Source organism: Trichoplax adhaerens, genomic scaffold, assembly GCF_000150275.1.
Source record: "Trichoplax adhaerens TRIADscaffold_4 genomic scaffold, whole genome shotgun sequence".
NCBI lineage: Eukaryota > Metazoa > Placozoa > Uniplacotomia > Trichoplacea > Trichoplacidae > Trichoplax > Trichoplax adhaerens.
In genome coordinates this window covers 7,352,656-7,372,320 of record NW_002060946.1, presented here as the reverse complement: position 1 = coordinate 7,372,320, position 19,665 = coordinate 7,352,656, and the positions used below count along the sequence as shown (strand labels likewise).

The following is a 19,665-nucleotide window of genomic DNA, read 5'->3' as shown; positions in this document are numbered from 1 at the left end:
AAAAGTAGCATAATTAATATTTTTTAAAATCTAAGATAGTTTATTAATTTAATGCACAAGTTTGAGAAAACTGATATGTTGTCTATTTTTAATCAACAGAATCAACATCAGTTTTGAAAAATCATTACTTTTATAATCAAGTAACTTCGCGCTTTACAAATAATAATATATTATTCGTCTGCTAAATCGTGTGTAAACTTTCTTTCTCTCCATAAATCTTGCAGTGCTTCGTCAATCTTTCACTGTCATTCATTTAGCTTTAATTTTTGCTTAACGTTTTCCAACTAGTAAGGATTACTACTGTATAATTCTGATATTTCTACTTGCTCATGGAGGTATACTTAAAGTATTGAACAATTATAGATGGTGTAACACCTACTTTCCTTAAAAAATTCTCTAATTGTAGAATCATTTATATGCCACAATTTACTATTTCTCATTAAAAAACGCTACCTTTCCATATCATGCTGGGAATCTAAGTGTTGATCATATCAAATTGAAACGTAGAACACCTGTAAGATTTTGACATCAAAACATTGAGTCGTAATTATTGGGATTAGTAAGAAATATTCGCTCTTTACTTGCAGCTAATTTTCTTGTATGACTTCAATAAGACAATACGAGCATAGAGCATGTCAAGAATGGTACACATTTAGATATTAGTAAAACAAATGACTATGAAGTCTGCCAGCATATAGCATGTATGTGCAATAAGTTTCAAAATTAATATACAGAAATTTTATCGTTGGGCTTCATCAAATTTTATAAATTAATTCATCTGCCAAGAATCATTTAAATAGTGAAAAAAGATGCCTGTATTATTCTACAAACTTGCCCGTAAATACGATCTGTTAGGATTACTCTGCAGTATAGCGTGCATATTATATTACTCAATATAATTTAAAGTATTTTCAAATACTCTCTGAAATATTCCAATCATTTTCTCAAATTTATTACGACAGCTCTACCATACATTTTTATTAAGGCAAATTTTCAAAGTTTAGCAAAAGCAATCTTAAATACATAATCTAAATAAAGATATCTTTTACTTAAATGAGCGCTAATAAGTTAAAGTACTCTAAAGTTGCCCCAAGATTGCACTAATTAATATTATTATCCTTATTTGGCTGCGATCTTACGTTACGGTTTAAACTTGTAACGATGCCTTGCTAGACCTTTTTCAATTTTTCTAGTTCAATTTTAAAATTTACTGCCGCAATGCACAGCTATCATTCAAGCATTGAAATAAGACAATATATTATTACTTAGATAAATCCATTCCACGACACCGTTTCTTACAATGAATTCTTTTTCTCTGATTTCTGTAAAACCTTCTACCGTACTGTAAGACTGCTACCAAGCGACACTACTTTCACTACCTATGCAAATTAAGTAGAAATGCGCTTCCTGATATATTTGTGCCAAACTCCACCTGTGCAATCTGTTGATTATTTTCTTTCGATTTTATACATTTAGTCTAATACGATATTATAACAAGCTGCCACCGATTAATATCATTATACATCAATGTAGAAATACTATTTTCTACGAGAAATACATCCAGATACTGTACTCCTATTTTCAGTGATCGGAAGCTATATTAGCTACAGCTTTCATCATCTCACTAAATGATCAACTCTAATTTCGACCTCCTACAACAAGATCTAGATATCGAGAGTCTCGACGAAGACGGTTTCGAATCTGTATTGAAACACCATACAATATAGAACTCTTCATGGCCGACATTATGCACTACACTCAGGAGTAATATTGATTATAGCATCGACACAATATCGCTGCAGTATTCGTGTAGCAACCCTACAGTAGCCGCATAGTAGCCGTACAGTATCATTAAAAACGTATCGGTAACGGTAATTATGAATTTGATTAGGTAATCAACATCAGCATATGGGATAATTAATTAGCTCATTAGTTGATGACGTACAAAAAGACTGGCGGACGTTGAGAAGTCTAATCCAATTAATCTAGGGAACCTGATAGTGAAGCCTCTTTATTGCATCGAGCTTTTCCTGGAGAGGCTATAAACTAAAGTTACAAATAGGTAGTGTGCATGAATAGGGATTCTTAACTATAATCATAATAGGAGTAATAAAAAGAAATAAAAAAGATTTTGAGAAAGACAGCAATCGATTCTAATGAAGACGAGTGCTTGGTAACGATGCTCAAGTCGAATGAAAGCAAGGGATACAGCCGATTTAGTGATGTAGCAGTTAGAACTGGTAGCCATGGCAGAGCTGGAGAGCAAAGTCTTCATGATGCTGCCGCAGCGATAGTTCAAGAACCGCAAAATAATTTGCCTTTATCTTCTGGTAATTCGGATCCCGGTTTTTCTCCTGTTTTACCTTTCATTAATCAACAGCCAGGCGAAAGACCACAGCATGTAGAATGGATGCCTATGCCTGCAGCTACGATTGGTAATTGCTCGCCAGGATTGTCATATTTGCAGCCACTTCATCAATGGCTTGTTCATTATCAAGTCGAGCTATTTGAATGTTAGTGTAAATCGATAATTATATTTTAATTGATAAGTTCATTACTGTGGAAAGTAAGACCATAAATTTTAAATCCTTGTCCCATGGCATGAGCTTACTAACTTAATCAATCCGGTCTAAATTAATCAATGCCGATCAATTCTTACTGTATACATCCTTCAGTATTTGATTCTTGCATTACGTTAAAAATTCTTAATTCTAGAAAACTCTAAAGTTTGCCCTTTCATAAGTTTCTAGAAATTTTGGCGTGGCTCATAAATTCTCGGTTAAGAATCCATCCGGACAAGCGGTATACATGGCTGGTGTAGGTAAAAGATAAAAATACTACAGTTAAATTATTACACTATATTTAATTTAGCTAATTAATGTAATTAAAAACCGTTTAAATGAAAGCATTATTACATCATAGCAAAAAAGTTATAAAAATAACTGGAGCTTAAATATTTATTCCTTCACATTTCAGTTGAAGACTTTGTCGCTCGCTGTAATAGTCCAAGCCATTTGCATGAAGGGAGAATTTATGATGTAATTGAAGCAGAAATTATCCACTTTTCTTGGTCAGATCAATGTAAATGTTGCTGTTGTTGTCGCATGCCGGGTTACTTAAATGAAATCAAGGTCGAATCACCGCCCGGCAAACACTTAGCTACAATTAAGCAAACGTAATTTAATTCTACTTAGCAACTTATAATAACTTATCTAGGCTGTTTATTAGCTTTTCTAATTTCACTTCACTTGTTTTCTTTTATCGCCATTTATTCGGGCACGGTAAGATATCATTTAATTTTTCATCCGAAAGCAACATTTCAACTTTGCATTAGCTTCATTATCGCTACTGTTATTTAATGCAACTCATGTACCAACTTTGTAGTTTGCATCTTATCCATAATTAATTTATAACGTTATTTTCCATTTTAGCGCTTCGATGGCGTGTCCTTGTTTTGAAATTATGGATAATGCTGGTTACACACAGCTGATGATTCAAGGAAATAATGATATTCGTAATGGACTGAAAGATCCCAGAGACTTCATATTTGAGGTATTAAATTAAAGTAAATAATAAATAACCGAATCAAGCGAATTAGTAAATTCAAAAGTAAGAAAAATCAAGATAGTAAGAAAGTAATACAGTTTCCAAATAGCATTCTGATGAGTTACTACAATTGCAAAAGTATTTTTCATTTCACGCGACATATATAATAATTCTCAACCTTGCTAGGCCAATTTCCAAGCTGAAATGAGTATCTACAAGTAATTTTCGTTAAATGCTTAAATTTATTGCGAAAGGCTGGTTTTCAATTCATAGGCAGCTAAATAAAAGTGAGCATTCTTTAACAGGATTGACATTTCAAGCAGCAATAGAATGTAATATCCAGTTAAAGCAAAATATGCCTGAAGGATCAATAATTATGAATTACACAATTAGTTAAATAATAAAGTATAGTAAAACTAGCTCGTGAATTCAAGGGCTTGAAGCAGTAGTATTATTAGGCTGTTCTATTTTGAAGACCCTTCCCTTTGAGTAATGATGCAATTTATATCTTGTTCTTAACGAATATAATCCGATTGCATAGTTCATTTTGCATCAATATGACTTGTGATATTTAGTAAGCAATCTATACAGTAGAGATGTGTTATACTTTACACTGCTTTAATTTATTTTATTTTCCTCTGCATTTCGCTATAAAACTTAAAGCCAAGGCCTAATGGCTACTTAATTTTTAATAACGAAATCCGAATATTGTCGTATTAACAGACCATAATACGCTATACCGTAATCGTGAAATCTAGTAATTAAATAATAAATTTTCTATTACTATTTGACAATTATAATAGATTCAGTTGGCGAATAAAGATCAGTCGATTGGTTAGTTAGTTAAGCACTGGTCTGGTAAGAATGGCGATGCCTACCAAGATTTTTTTGATACACACGGTAATTGAATAATTTCTATATATCTAAAATATTACTTAGTTCGAGATAATATATGCTACCCTAGTTTTACAGCTAGATTTGGGTTAAAAGCCTTTATACTAACGATATAACTCAATTAATTCAAAGCGTGCATTTATCATGATACCTGATTTTTTAACTCATTGCCTATATGTAACTTATACTCTAGTTTCGGTCGATTTGGACATAAACTTGAAGGCAGCACTCCTTAGTTTGGTTTTATTTACAGTAAGTCAAGCCTATATCTTAAACTACCTTTACTAATAAAACTTTTATAATCAGACAGATAGAATATATCTAAATTATTATAACTACAGATTTGCGATTAGTTACAATAAACTACATTACATTAGTTTTATTTATGTTGACTGCTATATGATTTGTTTAACTTAGGATATAACAATGTTCAGAAGAAAAATTACAACCGTATTTCGTCATTAATATGAGGTTGATATTCACAAAATGCGTATTAATTTTAGCCAAAAATCCATGAAAAATCGCATAAGAGACCTTTAGAATATGTATGATTTATGCAATTAATTAATGTTGAAAGATTTATCATTTTTGCATTACTATCGCTGCTTTAAGGCGATCTTAATTTTTGAGGATAAGAAATCATTAGCATCAAAGTAGTTACTTTTTACAGTCACATAAATTTCAGTATAATTGCAGTGAATTGTTCCTAAACAATTCGTAAATAGCTTCTTTTTATTCTTATTTCTGATCATTTAAAACTTTCATGTTTTCGCATGAAGCTATAAACTTTCTATATTCCAAGTTAATAAATTATGAAACTATGTTAATATGGAGCTTCCAGGTCGATATTTTCAGATAATTTCATTTCCTGAAAAACTGAACAAATCATTTTACTGGTTTAAAGTATATCTGGCACTAGAACTTATCTAATAGTATTTCCGGAAAATATTGATTTTTACAGAAATATTACCATTGAAGTAAACAGTGCAGTCTCATGTACTGTACTTTAACGATATTTTTATTATAAAGAAAATGGACGAATATAATTCTACCTTCGATTTTATTGCAGCTCTTCGATATAACTTCCCAGAATTAATTCTTAAGTAGTCTGGTTATGCCTCTTATCTTATACGTTAACAACACTGCAAAATCTTCGCACTAAACTCAGAATTAGAACAGATGCACCTCCTATCAAAACTTCCCCGCAGTTTAGCAGAACACTACACTTAGGTTACCATAACCAATTATTTCAACTACTCAATCATTTCTTGAACAGCAGTTAATAGCCTGAGATTGAATCCCAACAATTTTACTATATATTACTTCTTCAATTGTACTTAAAAGCAAATCTTAGTACAAACATTTATCTAACAGTAAGATACAGTATACGCCAAATGCAAGTAAACTGCAATGTTAGGAAGAAATTGATATAGCAAATGTGGCTTTTGCTCCATATAAATCCCTACTGAGCATATTTGTATAACGAAGGTTAAATCATTTCTGCAGTCATGGTAGAGTCTAAGTTGGTAAGCTTTTAGACCCAAAATCAATTCTTCGTCAAACTGTGCTATATACTGTACTGTAATTTAAAATCATTCTTTTTATTTTATTACCTAAAAGCTAAAATTTCACCTATAAAGATTACATAATAAAGTTAATGCAATTGATTTCATATTAGCAGCTTCTCGGAGTAAAAATAGCATGCTTAGTCATGGTATGGTATCAACCAATATCTGATATAAATTACATTCCTTATCCATCTTATTTTATGAACAAAACAGTTTCGTAAAAGTCAGTACCATCTAATCTACTAATTATACAGTTTTCCAACCTTCATCAAAGCTTAAGGATTCCGTTACATACAGTAAATTCTGATCTGTCGATCCTGCAAATGCGATATACTTTTCTTCATATATTATTCTGCTACCACTACCGTTGATGAGCCATATACAATTATGTAGATCTCAGGAAACGTATTCGTAGAGTAAAGGGGAAAGTTTCTCCATTCCCTCTGTAAGACACAAAACTCCCTGTCGGCATATGACCTTATAATGTATTTGTAAGAGCTGAAATCGTAGGCCCTCTAAAGTTACAATAACTTAGTCCTTCCCTACATACTGTGTATTTTTGCTTACGTTATGTATGCAATTTGCATCATTGAAAGGTCTGATTTATCTATTAGCTAGACGAAAGAACGCACAGAATAGTTGTTAGAGAAAATCTCTAAAACGGCTGCATAAGAAGGTAAGATTAGAAGGGTGTGCTTCAGTATCTCAAGTGAGCAATTGACCAATCTACAATATCTTTATTTCAGGGTAAGCCATATACCATGTTTAAATGAGCATAAATTTTAATGCTCGACCATCCAGGAACAAATTTTTCATAAGCTAAGCTACAATTTTTAGATTTGATTGGCAAATATTGGATTCTATAGCTTAAGGTTAAACTTAAACTCCAAGACTGAACCATATCACTAATGCGTTAAGTTCATCATGCAACACGTAACATTGTTAAATATATTTACTGAATCCGATAAACTAAACATTAAACCCTATTCGCCTAACAAGGGTTTTCTTACTGTCTACCATTTCCTTCACATAGCACACAGTCGAAATCAGTTAGCACTAATTGCCATAAAATCCATGCATCCAATATTTACGACAAAAAATCTAAATTGTAACTGTACTTCGAAAGTTTCTGAATATAATGTTATTAATGCTTTGCACTCACAGCTTGCTATAAAGCTATTACTTTGGTAGCTCTAAAGGATCGATCTGCATCACAACCTATTCATTAAGATAGAGGCCACAAGGGCCTATTTCGAGCCTGGAAAAATGATTCAAAATTCTAACACAACCAGTTTGAAGAAGGTTAGTCAATTACTGAGCTACCACTCACCCAGGAGAAATCGCAATAACGTAATTTTGCTTTTTGACTCTAAGATCAAATTCTCTTTGTTAAAAAACGTCTTACTAAGCTTAACACTATCATCGGACTTCAAGTTTAATCGCATATTTTTTCTTATCTTTATTGCAATAGAAATCTTAAACGATTAATATATTATCATCTACAACATACTATCATGTCTGAACTACTACACATACTGACTTTTCTTCTACATCCGCATTTAATATTTCAGATAATCTGCATAAATGAAGCAAGTGTTGAATTTGCGATAGGTGATGTATTGCTAACCTAACAACATTTTCTTATATTTACAGCTAAATAATGAAGCTTTGATTCGTAAAAAAAGTATAGAGATTTCGCGGTCTAAACCAGTTGTAACAGTTAAACATAACAGACGCTATACCACAGACCAGCTACAAAAAGCTTTAACAGCAATTAAATTTGGCATGCCTATAGCTAAAGCTTCAAGAGCCTATAATATACCGGCAAGTACGATTCGAGATCATATGAAAGGCAATAAAAGGAGAGTCGGTAGACCATCAGAACTAACTCGTGCTGAGCAAAATGTAATCTCGGATACATTTAGTCAAATATTATCCTGGGGTTACGAGTTGGACTATTTTGAAATTCGAAAAATAATTAAAAATTATCTTGATATGAACGGAAAAACTGTTGAGCGTTTTCGAAACAATTATCCAGGCCGAGACTTCGTTACTTCATTTATGACAAGGAATAACTTACGGAATAGACAAGCAAAGAACACCTTGCCGAGTAGACCTACAAGGAAAATGAAAGCGATTAAACTTGCCATCGATAAGGAATGCGAGTATATATCAGATTTTTATCTGAGGCTGGAAGCGGTGGGCGATATTGAACGTGAAAACTTATTCAATTTTGGCGAAATCATTATCCCAATTGACCCGAATATGAGAGAAGTCATCTATTATAGAGGTACACGTAAAATTGAGTTAGTTAGGGACCATATTAAAAATAGCACCCATGTATCAGTAATGGTTTGTGGATCAGCGACTGGAGAATGGCTACCACCTTTCGTTTGTTATAAGTCCCCCCATTTATGTCCTTCATGGACACTTGGTGGACCACTAGGCACTATCTATTCAAACACTGAATTAGGCTGGTTTAACATGAACACTTTCCAGCAGTGGTTTGAATGTATTCTACTAGCATACACTAAGGATCGTCCTGGGAAAAAGCTTGTTATTGGTGATAGCATCAGCAGTCATTTCTCACCACACCTAGTCCAGTTGGCTCGACAAAATAGTGTATGCTTTGCATATCTGTCCAGGAAGGCATTTAATCTAAAGCAGCCCCTAGATCATATTTTTAAATCATGCGAAACAGCATGGAAAGCTATATTGTCTAAATATCTGAAAGAAACGCATCAGGGAAATAGCACAATCATGGTTCACTTTCCCAAGTTGTTGAACGACTTATGGAACCAATTAAACCCAGATATGGCCAATTTTTTGATTAATGGCTTTAAAGCTACTGGGTTATATCCTCGAAATTCAAATGCTCCTTTACAGCTCTTGCATTCTGAAATTTAATTGGTTATTTCTTCTAATGCAATTAGAAAAGGTTTAGATTATACCTCAACCGAAATTATTGACAAAAAAGAAAATCAGAGCCAGAATCACCATTAGCCAGTGATTTCTGAAAGAAGACGATTTTAAATGAATGAATTAATTTATCCAAAGACATCATAACTAATTAACAAGGCAAAGGTGTATCAAATAGCAATTGAAAAGATCCAAATTGAAATCTTAAACAGATTTTTGATTTGCTCACTTTGACAGAATGGTCTATAATAGCCCTAACGAGGTAAAAGTTCTCCCACATGTTTTCCAATTGCACCGGCTTACGCTGGATCCATTAGAAACTATATGAATCATGCTTGAATACTTAACTATAAAAGTGGCCGACAGAATTAGAATCTTTAAACGCTTGCCTGTACTTCTCTGATTCTAAGCATAAATGTCTTTTAAACCTTCCTACTTGTTAAAGACGAACGTGCTACAAAAAATCTCGTAAAATTCGTGACACTGTGTTATTTATCCACCGCAAATATTGGTATACCAATACCCACTTTGCCTCTACATATAATTTAATTTTTCGCGTCTATTTCCAGTACTGAGTAACGATTGCTATAAGCAGACACAGCTAGGATCAGGCATTGTACCGTAGTTTCATAATCTTTAGCAACTTCTATCTTTACATCGATTAATGAAAAAACAAAGTACCTTAAAATGAAATCATACACGATAAACACTATTAACCACATCTGATTCTTACTAGCAAATATTCGTGTAACTATATTAACTGAATGAATATTATGTAAGGAGAATCAGACTTATATGTAAAACTACGAAAGTAAAGCATCTTAACGCATTAACAGAATCTGTAAAAATTACCACGGAATTTAAATATAGAGATCTGTTTACCACAGTAACAATGCAGGCATTTGAATTATAACATTAATAAGGTGTGCTATTAAAATAATATTAAAAACGTTACATTTTGATGTTTCGATTTTTGATTTGTTCACGTTGATGTGGTGATTTATAATAACCATAGCAACACAAACATTTTCCGACATGTTTTCTAATTGAACGGGCTTTCGCTAGATCGATTATTAACTTTATCAATCATGAATATCCCAAAACTTGGTTAAAACAACGGCCAACAGAATTTGAACTTGTAGTACTTATCATCACTTCTCTGTCACTGGTTACATCGAATAATTACTAATTGAATATCCGTATAACCACATCAACTCAGTGAAGATTACCCAGGGAGAATCAATCATTAATGCCAAGCTACGAAAGAAAAGCATTTAAACACGAAAATAGAATCAGTAAAAGTTACTACGCAGTTATAAATATAAAGATCTAATTACTACAGTTACATTGCAAGTACCTGTTTTATCATAGTATGTGGAACACTAGTAGTAAGGTGCTTTATTCATTGAAATAATATTAAGAACGTTACATTTCGGTGTTTGCGTTAAAATTCTTTGCGAATAGTTGCCAACTAGTATTTATTAATAAAAATTTATAAGAATCATGATCACTAATATTCGTACGAAATTTAGAGTGCATTCAATTATGTACTTGAACGCTAATCTTAAAAAGGCCAATTACAATAAGCTCAACTACAGGAATTCGATAGTTTTATTTATTAATTGTGCCAAAGGTAAAAATAAAAGCGGTTAACACGTATTTGTTTAAGATGTATTGCTAATGCAGTTAAGTAATAGAAAGATGAGATAAAATTTTGCTAATGTGTTACAAATTACCTTTCTATATTATAGTGACTACCATATAGTAAGACTTGTTAGGTAAGAAGAAATTCTTACTAGACTCTTTTGATATTAGGTTCGTTAATTAGTGTCCAGATATCATATCACATTTTAATACAGACTATTCAAACAAGGATATTGTCGATATACTATCACAAGTGTATAATTACATAAATGTTAGCGTAGATAATTATTTGCTCCCGAATGTAGCATAGCTCTGCAGTGCAGCGAAATATATAACTAAGATACAAATATGGAAAAATAGCATGATAGTCTGATATTAGAAATCATTGGTTTCATTCTAAATTAAAATAATACTTGAAGAATTTTTATCAATTTCGTGATATCGTTTATCTATGCAGATACATACTTACTTTACGTTCACTATTATAAGCCTGAGAGTTTCATGATTAATGGACTCGTATAGCAGAGGGGATTGGTTGATAGGTCAGTTTTTATAAGTTTGTACCATCGTCTCGAATAAATTTAGCTTTTAATATTACATTATCCCTAATTTTTTTACTGTCCTTAGTGCTTGTTTAGTGAACACTGTAATAATTTCTGTGGTCGTAATATGAGTCATGCTTTTCCTTAAAAAGACAATTATTAGCGACAATTGCTAAATCAGACATTTTGTATAATATCTCATTTAGTAAATTGCCATTAAATTGCATGTGTAATGTACATGCTGTCACACATTGAATTAATGCTTCGCCATGTATTAGCTTGTGCACTTGTGCAGTTTTGCAACTTATTTTATGAAGTCGTAGAGCAATGGAATTTTACTAGAGTATTATAGCAGTTCTCATTTGATATATTTCTATGATTAACAGTCATAGAGTACCTATATTCGGTAGTCCATCTAAATTTCGAAGCCAGAACAGCATCTGTAACAGTATTCTTAAGATTAAGCATATTACATTAAGACTATGACTAAATATTATTAGTATGAAATCTCTTATCGCAAATCTAAAATGAGTTGCTATAACAGTTAATCCTAGCATAAATCTTATCTAGTAGTAAAATATTCACCTTAAGTAAAGTTCTTGCTAGTAAACAGCAATTTTATGATCTAACAGATATCGTAAAGACTGCTATTAGTCGATATTAATCTTCCTGTACAGACCCGTATTCGCATGGCTTTTGTGTGATCTATTACTGGACTTTTGGTATAGTATGAGTTGGCAAGTTTTTAACCCTGATTTTAACTAATCGTTAAACTGTATGTATATGGTACTTTAAAGTCCTTCTTTTCATCCTTAATGTTTTAAAGTTACACTGCTTATGCTAGAAAGGTTAAATAATGAAGTTAGTGCAATTAATTTTGTATTAGAAGCTTCTCTGAGAAAATATACGACGCTTAGTCGTGACCTCATCTTGCATCGATCATTCTTATTTTGTAAACTATCGCCAAAGTGGCCGCTTTAATCTAATAGTTCAGAGATTAGGAAATTACGTATATTACAGAGAGAGCACAAGTAATTCTGCACCGAAATAAATGTACAATTTGGTTTTATTGTACTCCTTATAGTTAATTATAATTACCAAAATACTACTGACGTCCAACAAAAAGTATCTTAAATGTTATGAAAGGAGCAATATCTAATTTAATGTTTACCTTGTTCCGTATTTTAGAAATGGCTAACAAAATCTCGCAAAGCTCATAGTATGCTATCATAAAGGAGCTTTACTCGGGCGACAAAAGCTATTTGAATCGTTTTGCAGTTGACATTTTCAAAACAAATTTCAAAATTTACACTAATTTCACAGGTAAAGTAAAAAGTGCAAGTACAGTACCTATACTACGCAAAGTACAGTACTAGGTAACGAGTGCGGTTTTATTAATTTCCAATAGTAATGATCTACAGCTAGATATTATAAAACAAGATCAATAGCGGATGCAAGATCTCACTTGAGTTAGCAAAATCGCTTCTTCCTTCTCCTTTAATTCAGTTAAATTAGTAGCTAATTAGTAGCGAATGAACGAAACAACACGAATTGTTCTTTTGTTTGCAATTTATTTCCTTTATCAAACTTAGTAGATGGATACATTTTACATCCAGTTTTAGATAAGCAGATGCTGCTCTATTCGCAAAGCATTATGTCAATATTATTACCTAATAAAGTAAATAAATGCATTGCTGCTTATGCATGCATCATAACAAAGGCCTACAATCCTAATAGGTTAAATTAGGAAAGCATTACGTCATTATAAATGTGAGACTATGTGAGACTATAAACAGTAATACGTAGGATAACTACCGTTTGAAACTATATCTTCAGTGCATTACTTATAGTTAAATTTACATACACATGCGTAGTTAATGTAATAGCTTCTTAATAACATAGTTCTCCTTTGAACTGACAAGTTCACGAAATTACTCTAGCCTAGCACATTTTACGTAGACAACTTTGGTAAGTACGGTAACTTTGGTCGGCACTTAAATATACGCTCTATATTAGCATTGATCATATAATTAGATCGATAGTTTTAAAGTTGAAAGATATAGAAGCTGCCAAATAATTTATCAATTTTAGTAAATCGTAACTGAACATATCAAAATACTAGGAATAGGTTTTAAAATTACTAAGTACAAGAGCTTAAAATTTTCTTATTAGTCTATGTTGTTGCAGAAAATAAATGAACTTCTTGTATTTCACGATCAGATGATTTCATGATCTTTTTCTAATTCAGAATTATCTTAAAATCAAAAGTTTTGATCTAGTTAGAAGACAAGTTTTAAAATCATGCAGGCAACAACTCAATTGCCAGTTGATCCGCCCCAGTATGTTAGTAATCCAAATGCATTGCAGCCGACAGCTAAAGTATACAGATTGCCTGAAGAAGTGCGCCACAAATCTTACTCCCTCGGGGTCATTCTAAGCGTCTTTGGCTCAGTAACAATGATCATCAGTATCCTCGGTTTCGCTCTTACCTCCAGATACACAATCCTATACGCTAGCGGTGTAAATCTATGGACAGGATTATTTGTAAGTATTTACAGAAGCTATTGACAATGTACCTTGTTTCTATACAGTACTTACTCCAATAATCTCAAGCAAATGATCGTTGTTAACCACATGTATATTGCATAACAGAGTTTACCTCATGCAATTCCAATATTGTCACATTGAAAGTTGCATCTCGATTAATTACCAGAAACTCATCATGTTAATTTCAAATAAATGGCTTCTCTAATTAACTTTTGCAATTTATGCATGCACATTTTTAGTATTTGCTATCTGGAGTGTTTGGGATCCTAACCTACAAGATTCCAATTAATCCTCACTTGGTAAGAACACACTAAGAACGTTTGCTTCTACTTAGTAGACAATCCTATATTAAAGTAACCAATTTCATAACTTAAATTTACTTTAACTTGATTTGATACATATTATGTACGGCATATCTTTTGCCCTTTCATCTTCTCCCATCGGTTACTCAGAATGATCTTTCCTCATATTTTTTACAGATGCATAATTATTATGCCTTTTCGTTTTTGGCCTTTTTATCCTCCTTTATTCAGCTCCTATTCGCTATTCTTACCATTACAGGATACTACGGTAATTCTTTATGGATGATTATCATCACATTCTCTTTGTCAGGACTCGGAATAGCTCTATCAATGGCTGCCATTATCATACTATCACATAACATCTATTGCAAAGGCTGTGTAAGTAACCATTTTACTTCAAATTTCATCATTAATGATTTCGAAATATTTAAATCAAATCTTGCTTGAGAAATACATTCCCGTAGTTATTTTTTCAGAAACTTCTATTCTAACAAATTTTAAGATTTTAAACCAGTCTCAGAAAATATTATTGTTTACAATTAGATATAAAAAAATTAAGATCATCAAAAATGCTACCAATTACATTATCCAACAATTTGATGTATTTTAAAAGTTATTCAATATGTTTCTTTCTGTACTCAAATATCCACATTCTCCAACTGATATTTAGACATAAAGCATTTAGAAAGATTATATGATTTAAATAATTGATTCCCTGAAGGATATAAATAAATGCAATTCCTCTTTAATATAGAATAATAGTGATTCAAATGAAATTCATTACCCTCATTTTTGAAATCTTACTTGAACTTATAGTGTTATATAACCGGCGATTCTACCTCACATCTTCCTGTACAGGGTCAAACAGGTTCGTAGACAATATTAAAAATAAGTAACCTAACCCTTTTATAGATGCAACTTTCATAATCTAAAAGCATAACTCGTAGAATTAAGTGTTTATTATATTAATATAATCGTTCGAGTCCTGCATATTAATAAATTTAATGTAACCATATCGTAGTTTAATATTTTATATTTTAAAGTATAAATACGATACAACCTGCATCATTCATGACTTAGTCAAAATTGGTTCATTCTACCCTTACTAGCTTCATTATACTTATACTAATACTTGTATATTATATTTCAAAATTTTAAAATTGATATTCGTTATGAAAATGTAATGAATGGTAAAAATAGTTTATTTCGACAAGAAAGCAATTGATAATTTCCTTCAAAGCAAAGATAATAGTGAATAATACCTAACGTAGATTTTTACGCGTGCAAACAGGATGCTTATTAGTTAAGATTTGAGATCAGTTCTCAAAATAAAGTAAGAACGCGGCCGTAAGTTAAATTCGCAAAAGATATTCACCATTAATTCATTGACTTTTCTAGTTCACGTCGTACAACCGACCGTACAGCCTGCTACGCAAAATCAAGCCGTCGTTCAGTCTCCTAGCTTGCCTACTTATGGTGCTATTCAATATACTGCAGGCATTATGCAACAGCCCGCTATCGCTAATAATAATACTGGTACAGAGGGCCAACAACAATACCAGCCATCATCTAGTAAAGAAGAAGAGGCTTTAAATAATGATAGCTCCATTAAGACATTGCCAGCATCCAAGTCATAGACTACCAGCAAACGATTTACTCGGAAGTAATAAAATTTGGTACTAGTATACCCGTTATAAATAGGCTTACAAGATATGATATTGCAATTTAAATCTAATGTAACGTACTAGATCGTCGATTCGATCAGACAGTATAATAGTTTGCGACGGCATAAAAGCAAACTATTCTACTTGGACTAATTGTATTTAAAAGTTGGCTAATGAAATTATGAATAATATCAGCGTAAATTATATTATTATTTCGTGCAAACTTATTAATGTAATGAAATCCTTCATGATTGCGTTCCTTTGATCAAGAAAGATTTTAGAATTAATATTTTCATAATAATTACAAACATATCCTGATGCGAAGTCGATCATTTTGCAAAATGACCGCAACAAGTTCTCTCCTGTACATTTCGAAAATAAAATGATGGATATCACTATACTTCGAACCTTTTATTAATCTCATCTGCTAATCCATTCTATACTGCTACTGAATGTGAGAAATTAGAAAAGAAGTCAATAAGATTAACGTTAAGATTAGATCAGTACGATACTGTCTTACAATGGGGAAAAAATTGTCTTTCCAAACAATTAGCACGTTAATACAATTACGTGTCACATTATGTTGCCTAATTTGTATCATGGGTGCATTATTTAGATGAAATAAAAGGATAAAAAAATATGATAAAGTAATGCCCAATTGATGGTATTTAACATGTGTCCTATTGTACAATGTACAGTCCCTACATTACATAGAATTAAATTGGGTAGCATTATGATTAATAATGTAGCTGTCATTGAGCTTACTGTAGAAAGCTAGTGAAATCATTCGATCTTAAACGGCATTATCACGTATAATAGGAACACTATGAGAATGATAGCTTGAAAAATAGGCACCATTTTTAGAGACCCTTAGAGCGTCTCTAGGCATCATCATAAGTACACTATTTACATAATTTTTTAGGTGAAGACAAACGCGCAGATGTAGTAAATTTGTCTGTACGGTTCTAATGACGTAATTCGTTCATGGTCCGTATTGTACAGGTTTTATAGAGACTGACTCAATCGCTGCTGTTATATATGTTATATATATATATACACGTTCATATATACAACTCGTGCTTCACCTGTTTTTGACTAATATCTACATATGAATTTTAGTATGCTGTATGCGTATTATAGTGTACCGTTATAACGTTATAACGGTAGTTAAAATCATGATATGGAATGTCACCGACGTCAATTATAGCTGTTGCATAGTGGATTGGAATTGCTTCGGAAAACATAAGTTCGAAGCTGGGCAGATACTTAGATTCGCAAGTTTAAGCGATTGAAGTTCAGTGAAATTAACCTGCTTGACTGCAACCATCTCCTAATGTCACCATTGGTGAGAGACCAAGTAACATGATCAGCAGGCAAATCCCGATAAAACTTGCAACACTATGAGCATTAATGTGCATATATAATGATTATAAGTTTTAAAAATACTTCGTTGCTAAGGCCATGTGTACTTTAAATACAGGATAGGCTACCATTCACGTGCCGAAATTAGCTATGTAAATTGATTATTAATGTTTGAACAGTCCAGCTTGGTATCACAATCTGCTTCTAGAGAGCATAGCAATCAAGACTTCTATACGATAATCATCATTCTATCCCTCCACGACTACATAGAATTAAAGGGACCACTTTCAGTAATTCTGGAATACTAATTCAAAATTAATTGATATCGAATAGATTAAGTGTTACCTGCTAAATTTAACTATTCTCAGTGAGAATCTAAATACCTTGTTCATTACTAGATAAAGAGTATATCTAAAGCGAGTATCATGCTAGCAGCGACAACTGTCCGACCAAATGTTCAAGTAAACACTCAACAATATGTCTCTAACACGAACGTACCGCAAAAACGTCGTAAGGAATTTAAACTGCCTGAACAGCTTCGCTATAAGTCTTACGTTCTCGGAATAATACTAACTGTATATGGCTCTATTACTATGATCATCGGTATCCTTGGTCTTATTTTGGTCTATAGATACACCTTCATATACGCTACTGCTGTTAATCTTTGGGCAGGCTTATTTGTAAGTAATTTGTAATTTGTAATTTATTTACTACGTTTTCGTACTCTTACAATTATGAAATTTCTCGTTTTGATATTATCATCGATATTGCTAATTGACGGAAAAGCCTCTAAGAAATTAAAATTCACATGCGATTAAATTCTATACGACTTCGTAATAGTTCGCTAAATACTGTTATTAAATAACGTACTTAGCTTACATACAACTAGTTTAGTTTTCTCCTTAGTAACTATTATTGATTGTCTGCATATCTACTATGCGACTAGTTTGAACAAGATTGTGCTTTTATCACGTTTGTTACAGCCTCTTTTAGCAGGAATATTCGGCATTCTATCATTCAAGATTCCAGTCAATCCTCATTTGGTAAGAAAAAACTAAATGTCTAGTAGTACATCTAACAGCTAAAATCGAACAGCTAATGTTACTAATACTGATATCGTTTCCTTCCGTGATAACTTGATAAGAATCTCTAGCATATTCTTATATCTGCAGCGATCACATTACCTAAGTAACAACGCAAAACTTATTATTTACACTTTATCTTTAACTGTCATAGATGCACAACTATTACGCCTTTTCACTTCTATCCATTTTATCTACTGGCCTGCAAGTAATATTTGGCGGTGTTGGCTTTACAGCCGACTACTTTCGTAGATCGATATGGTATCTTATTGTAACAATTTCTCTTGGAGTAATTGGTCTCATCCCATCATTTGCAGCAATGATTATACTCTCTCATAATATATACTGCAAGGGCTGCGTGAGTACCGTCATTTAAGAAATTATATAATTAAAATAAATATCGATAATTAAATACATTCGCCAGTTTTTCCATGGCTATGTTGTCAGATATTATTATCTCATATCCGAAAACATAATATCTCTGATTATCATCTGTTCTTCAACTTTACTGTAAGCTAGATATTTCAGTAATTGCTAGCAAGCATATCTGCTTCTCCGTATAACAATTATGAAACGATACAACAGTAAAAGATAGTCTCTAAACTATACAGTGTATATTTGCCACCTCAATTTAGATGATTATGGTAACTTTAAATGATTATCCTTAGTCTTTTTATTTTTATCTTGTAATATTTCTTTTTCCAATATACTGCAAACAACTACACATAGTGCTACATAACTGGTGAATCGTCTTCTCATCCCGCACAACCAGCAAGCGGTTAGTATATTATCTGTCATAAATACAATTCTATCATCTCAACAGACAGTCTAATATGGGTATACATGTAAGCCAGTGTCATAACGAAGTGAAGTCATCGCCTTTTATTTAAATCATTTATATTCTAGTTCAAGTCTTTCAGCCATCCGTGCAACCAATGGGCCAAAATCAAGTAATAGTTCAATCTTCAAACTTACCACCTTATGAAGTAGCTCAATATACACCAGCAGGGCCACAACCTGTAACGATTGGTATGGTTCAATCTTTGCCTCAACAACAGCAGCCTTCAACCCAACCTAATCCTAACAACTACCCCAATGACAAGGAGTTCGTAAAAGTATCGCCAAATCCTACATTCTAAATAACTGATTTCAAAATTTCCATCGTGGGCGACAAGAACAGCCTGTAACAGAATACCGTAATGCAGTACTAGAAATTTACTCAACGATTTATTTAGGCAATCAGTTTCCAAGCCTTCTTTGTAAGACTTGTATCTTGATTACCTTGGCTTAGAAAGACTTCCTATAAATTTCAGCTTCGGCTCGAAAATAAATTATAATTAGTTTATTATTCTTGTATTTCTAATGTCGACAGGTACATTAATGATTGTCATTTTTAGAATACATATATTTCAGTGAATATAGACATAAAATAGAAAGTATTTAATTTAATCAAAACGTGAAAGCTGACTATTATTCACACTAGTATACATGTAATTCGTTCGTAACATTAGGATTTAGTAACTAAACTTTCGTGGCAGTTTTGTAAAATTCTAAATCTCCGCAAATGAAAAGATCATTAATAAAGAGTAAATTCT

The 19,665-nt window shown here is 32.3% G+C and overlaps 4 protein-coding genes across 4 annotated transcripts; all 4 read left to right on the top strand.

Annotated features, from left to right (window-relative positions):
• Positions 1-2,179: 2,179 nt before the first annotated feature.
• TRIADDRAFT_56027 (uncharacterized protein) lies at positions 2,180-5,097 on the top strand (the record flags this gene model as incomplete). The annotated part of the gene is made up of 7 exons (XM_002112185.1): positions 2,180-2,513; positions 2,744-2,821; positions 2,977-3,175; positions 3,432-3,552; positions 4,350-4,380; positions 4,634-4,692; positions 5,053-5,097. 7 exons carry the CDS (start codon positions 2,180-2,182, stop codon positions 5,095-5,097), a joined length of 867 nt encoding a protein of 288 aa, XP_002112221.1.
• Positions 5,098-7,274: 2,177 nt separating this feature from the next.
• On the top strand, positions 7,275-8,915 carry TRIADDRAFT_56026 (uncharacterized protein; the record flags this gene model as incomplete). The annotated part of the gene is made up of 2 exons (XM_002112184.1): positions 7,275-7,310; positions 7,662-8,915. 2 exons carry the CDS (start codon positions 7,275-7,277, stop codon positions 8,913-8,915), a joined length of 1,290 nt encoding a protein of 429 aa, XP_002112220.1.
• A 4,499-nt stretch (positions 8,916-13,414) lies between these two features.
• On the top strand, positions 13,415-16,064 carry TRIADDRAFT_63917 (uncharacterized protein; the record flags this gene model as incomplete). The annotated part of the gene is made up of 6 exons (XM_002112183.1): positions 13,415-13,657; positions 13,900-13,959; positions 14,140-14,230; positions 14,273-14,340; positions 14,779-14,830; positions 15,361-16,064. 6 exons carry the CDS (start codon positions 13,415-13,417, stop codon positions 15,597-15,599), a joined length of 753 nt encoding a protein of 250 aa, XP_002112219.1. The 3' UTR covers positions 15,600-16,064.
• Positions 16,065-17,413: 1,349 nt separating this feature from the next.
• On the top strand, positions 17,414-19,209 carry TRIADDRAFT_56024 (uncharacterized protein; the record flags this gene model as incomplete). The annotated part of the gene is made up of 5 exons (XM_002112182.1): positions 17,414-17,668; positions 17,972-18,031; positions 18,225-18,428; positions 18,800-18,848; positions 18,977-19,209. The coding sequence occupies 5 exons, from the start codon at positions 17,414-17,416 to the stop codon at positions 19,207-19,209; spliced, it is 801 nt and encodes a 266-aa protein (XP_002112218.1).
• Positions 19,210-19,665: the final 456 nt, after the last annotated feature.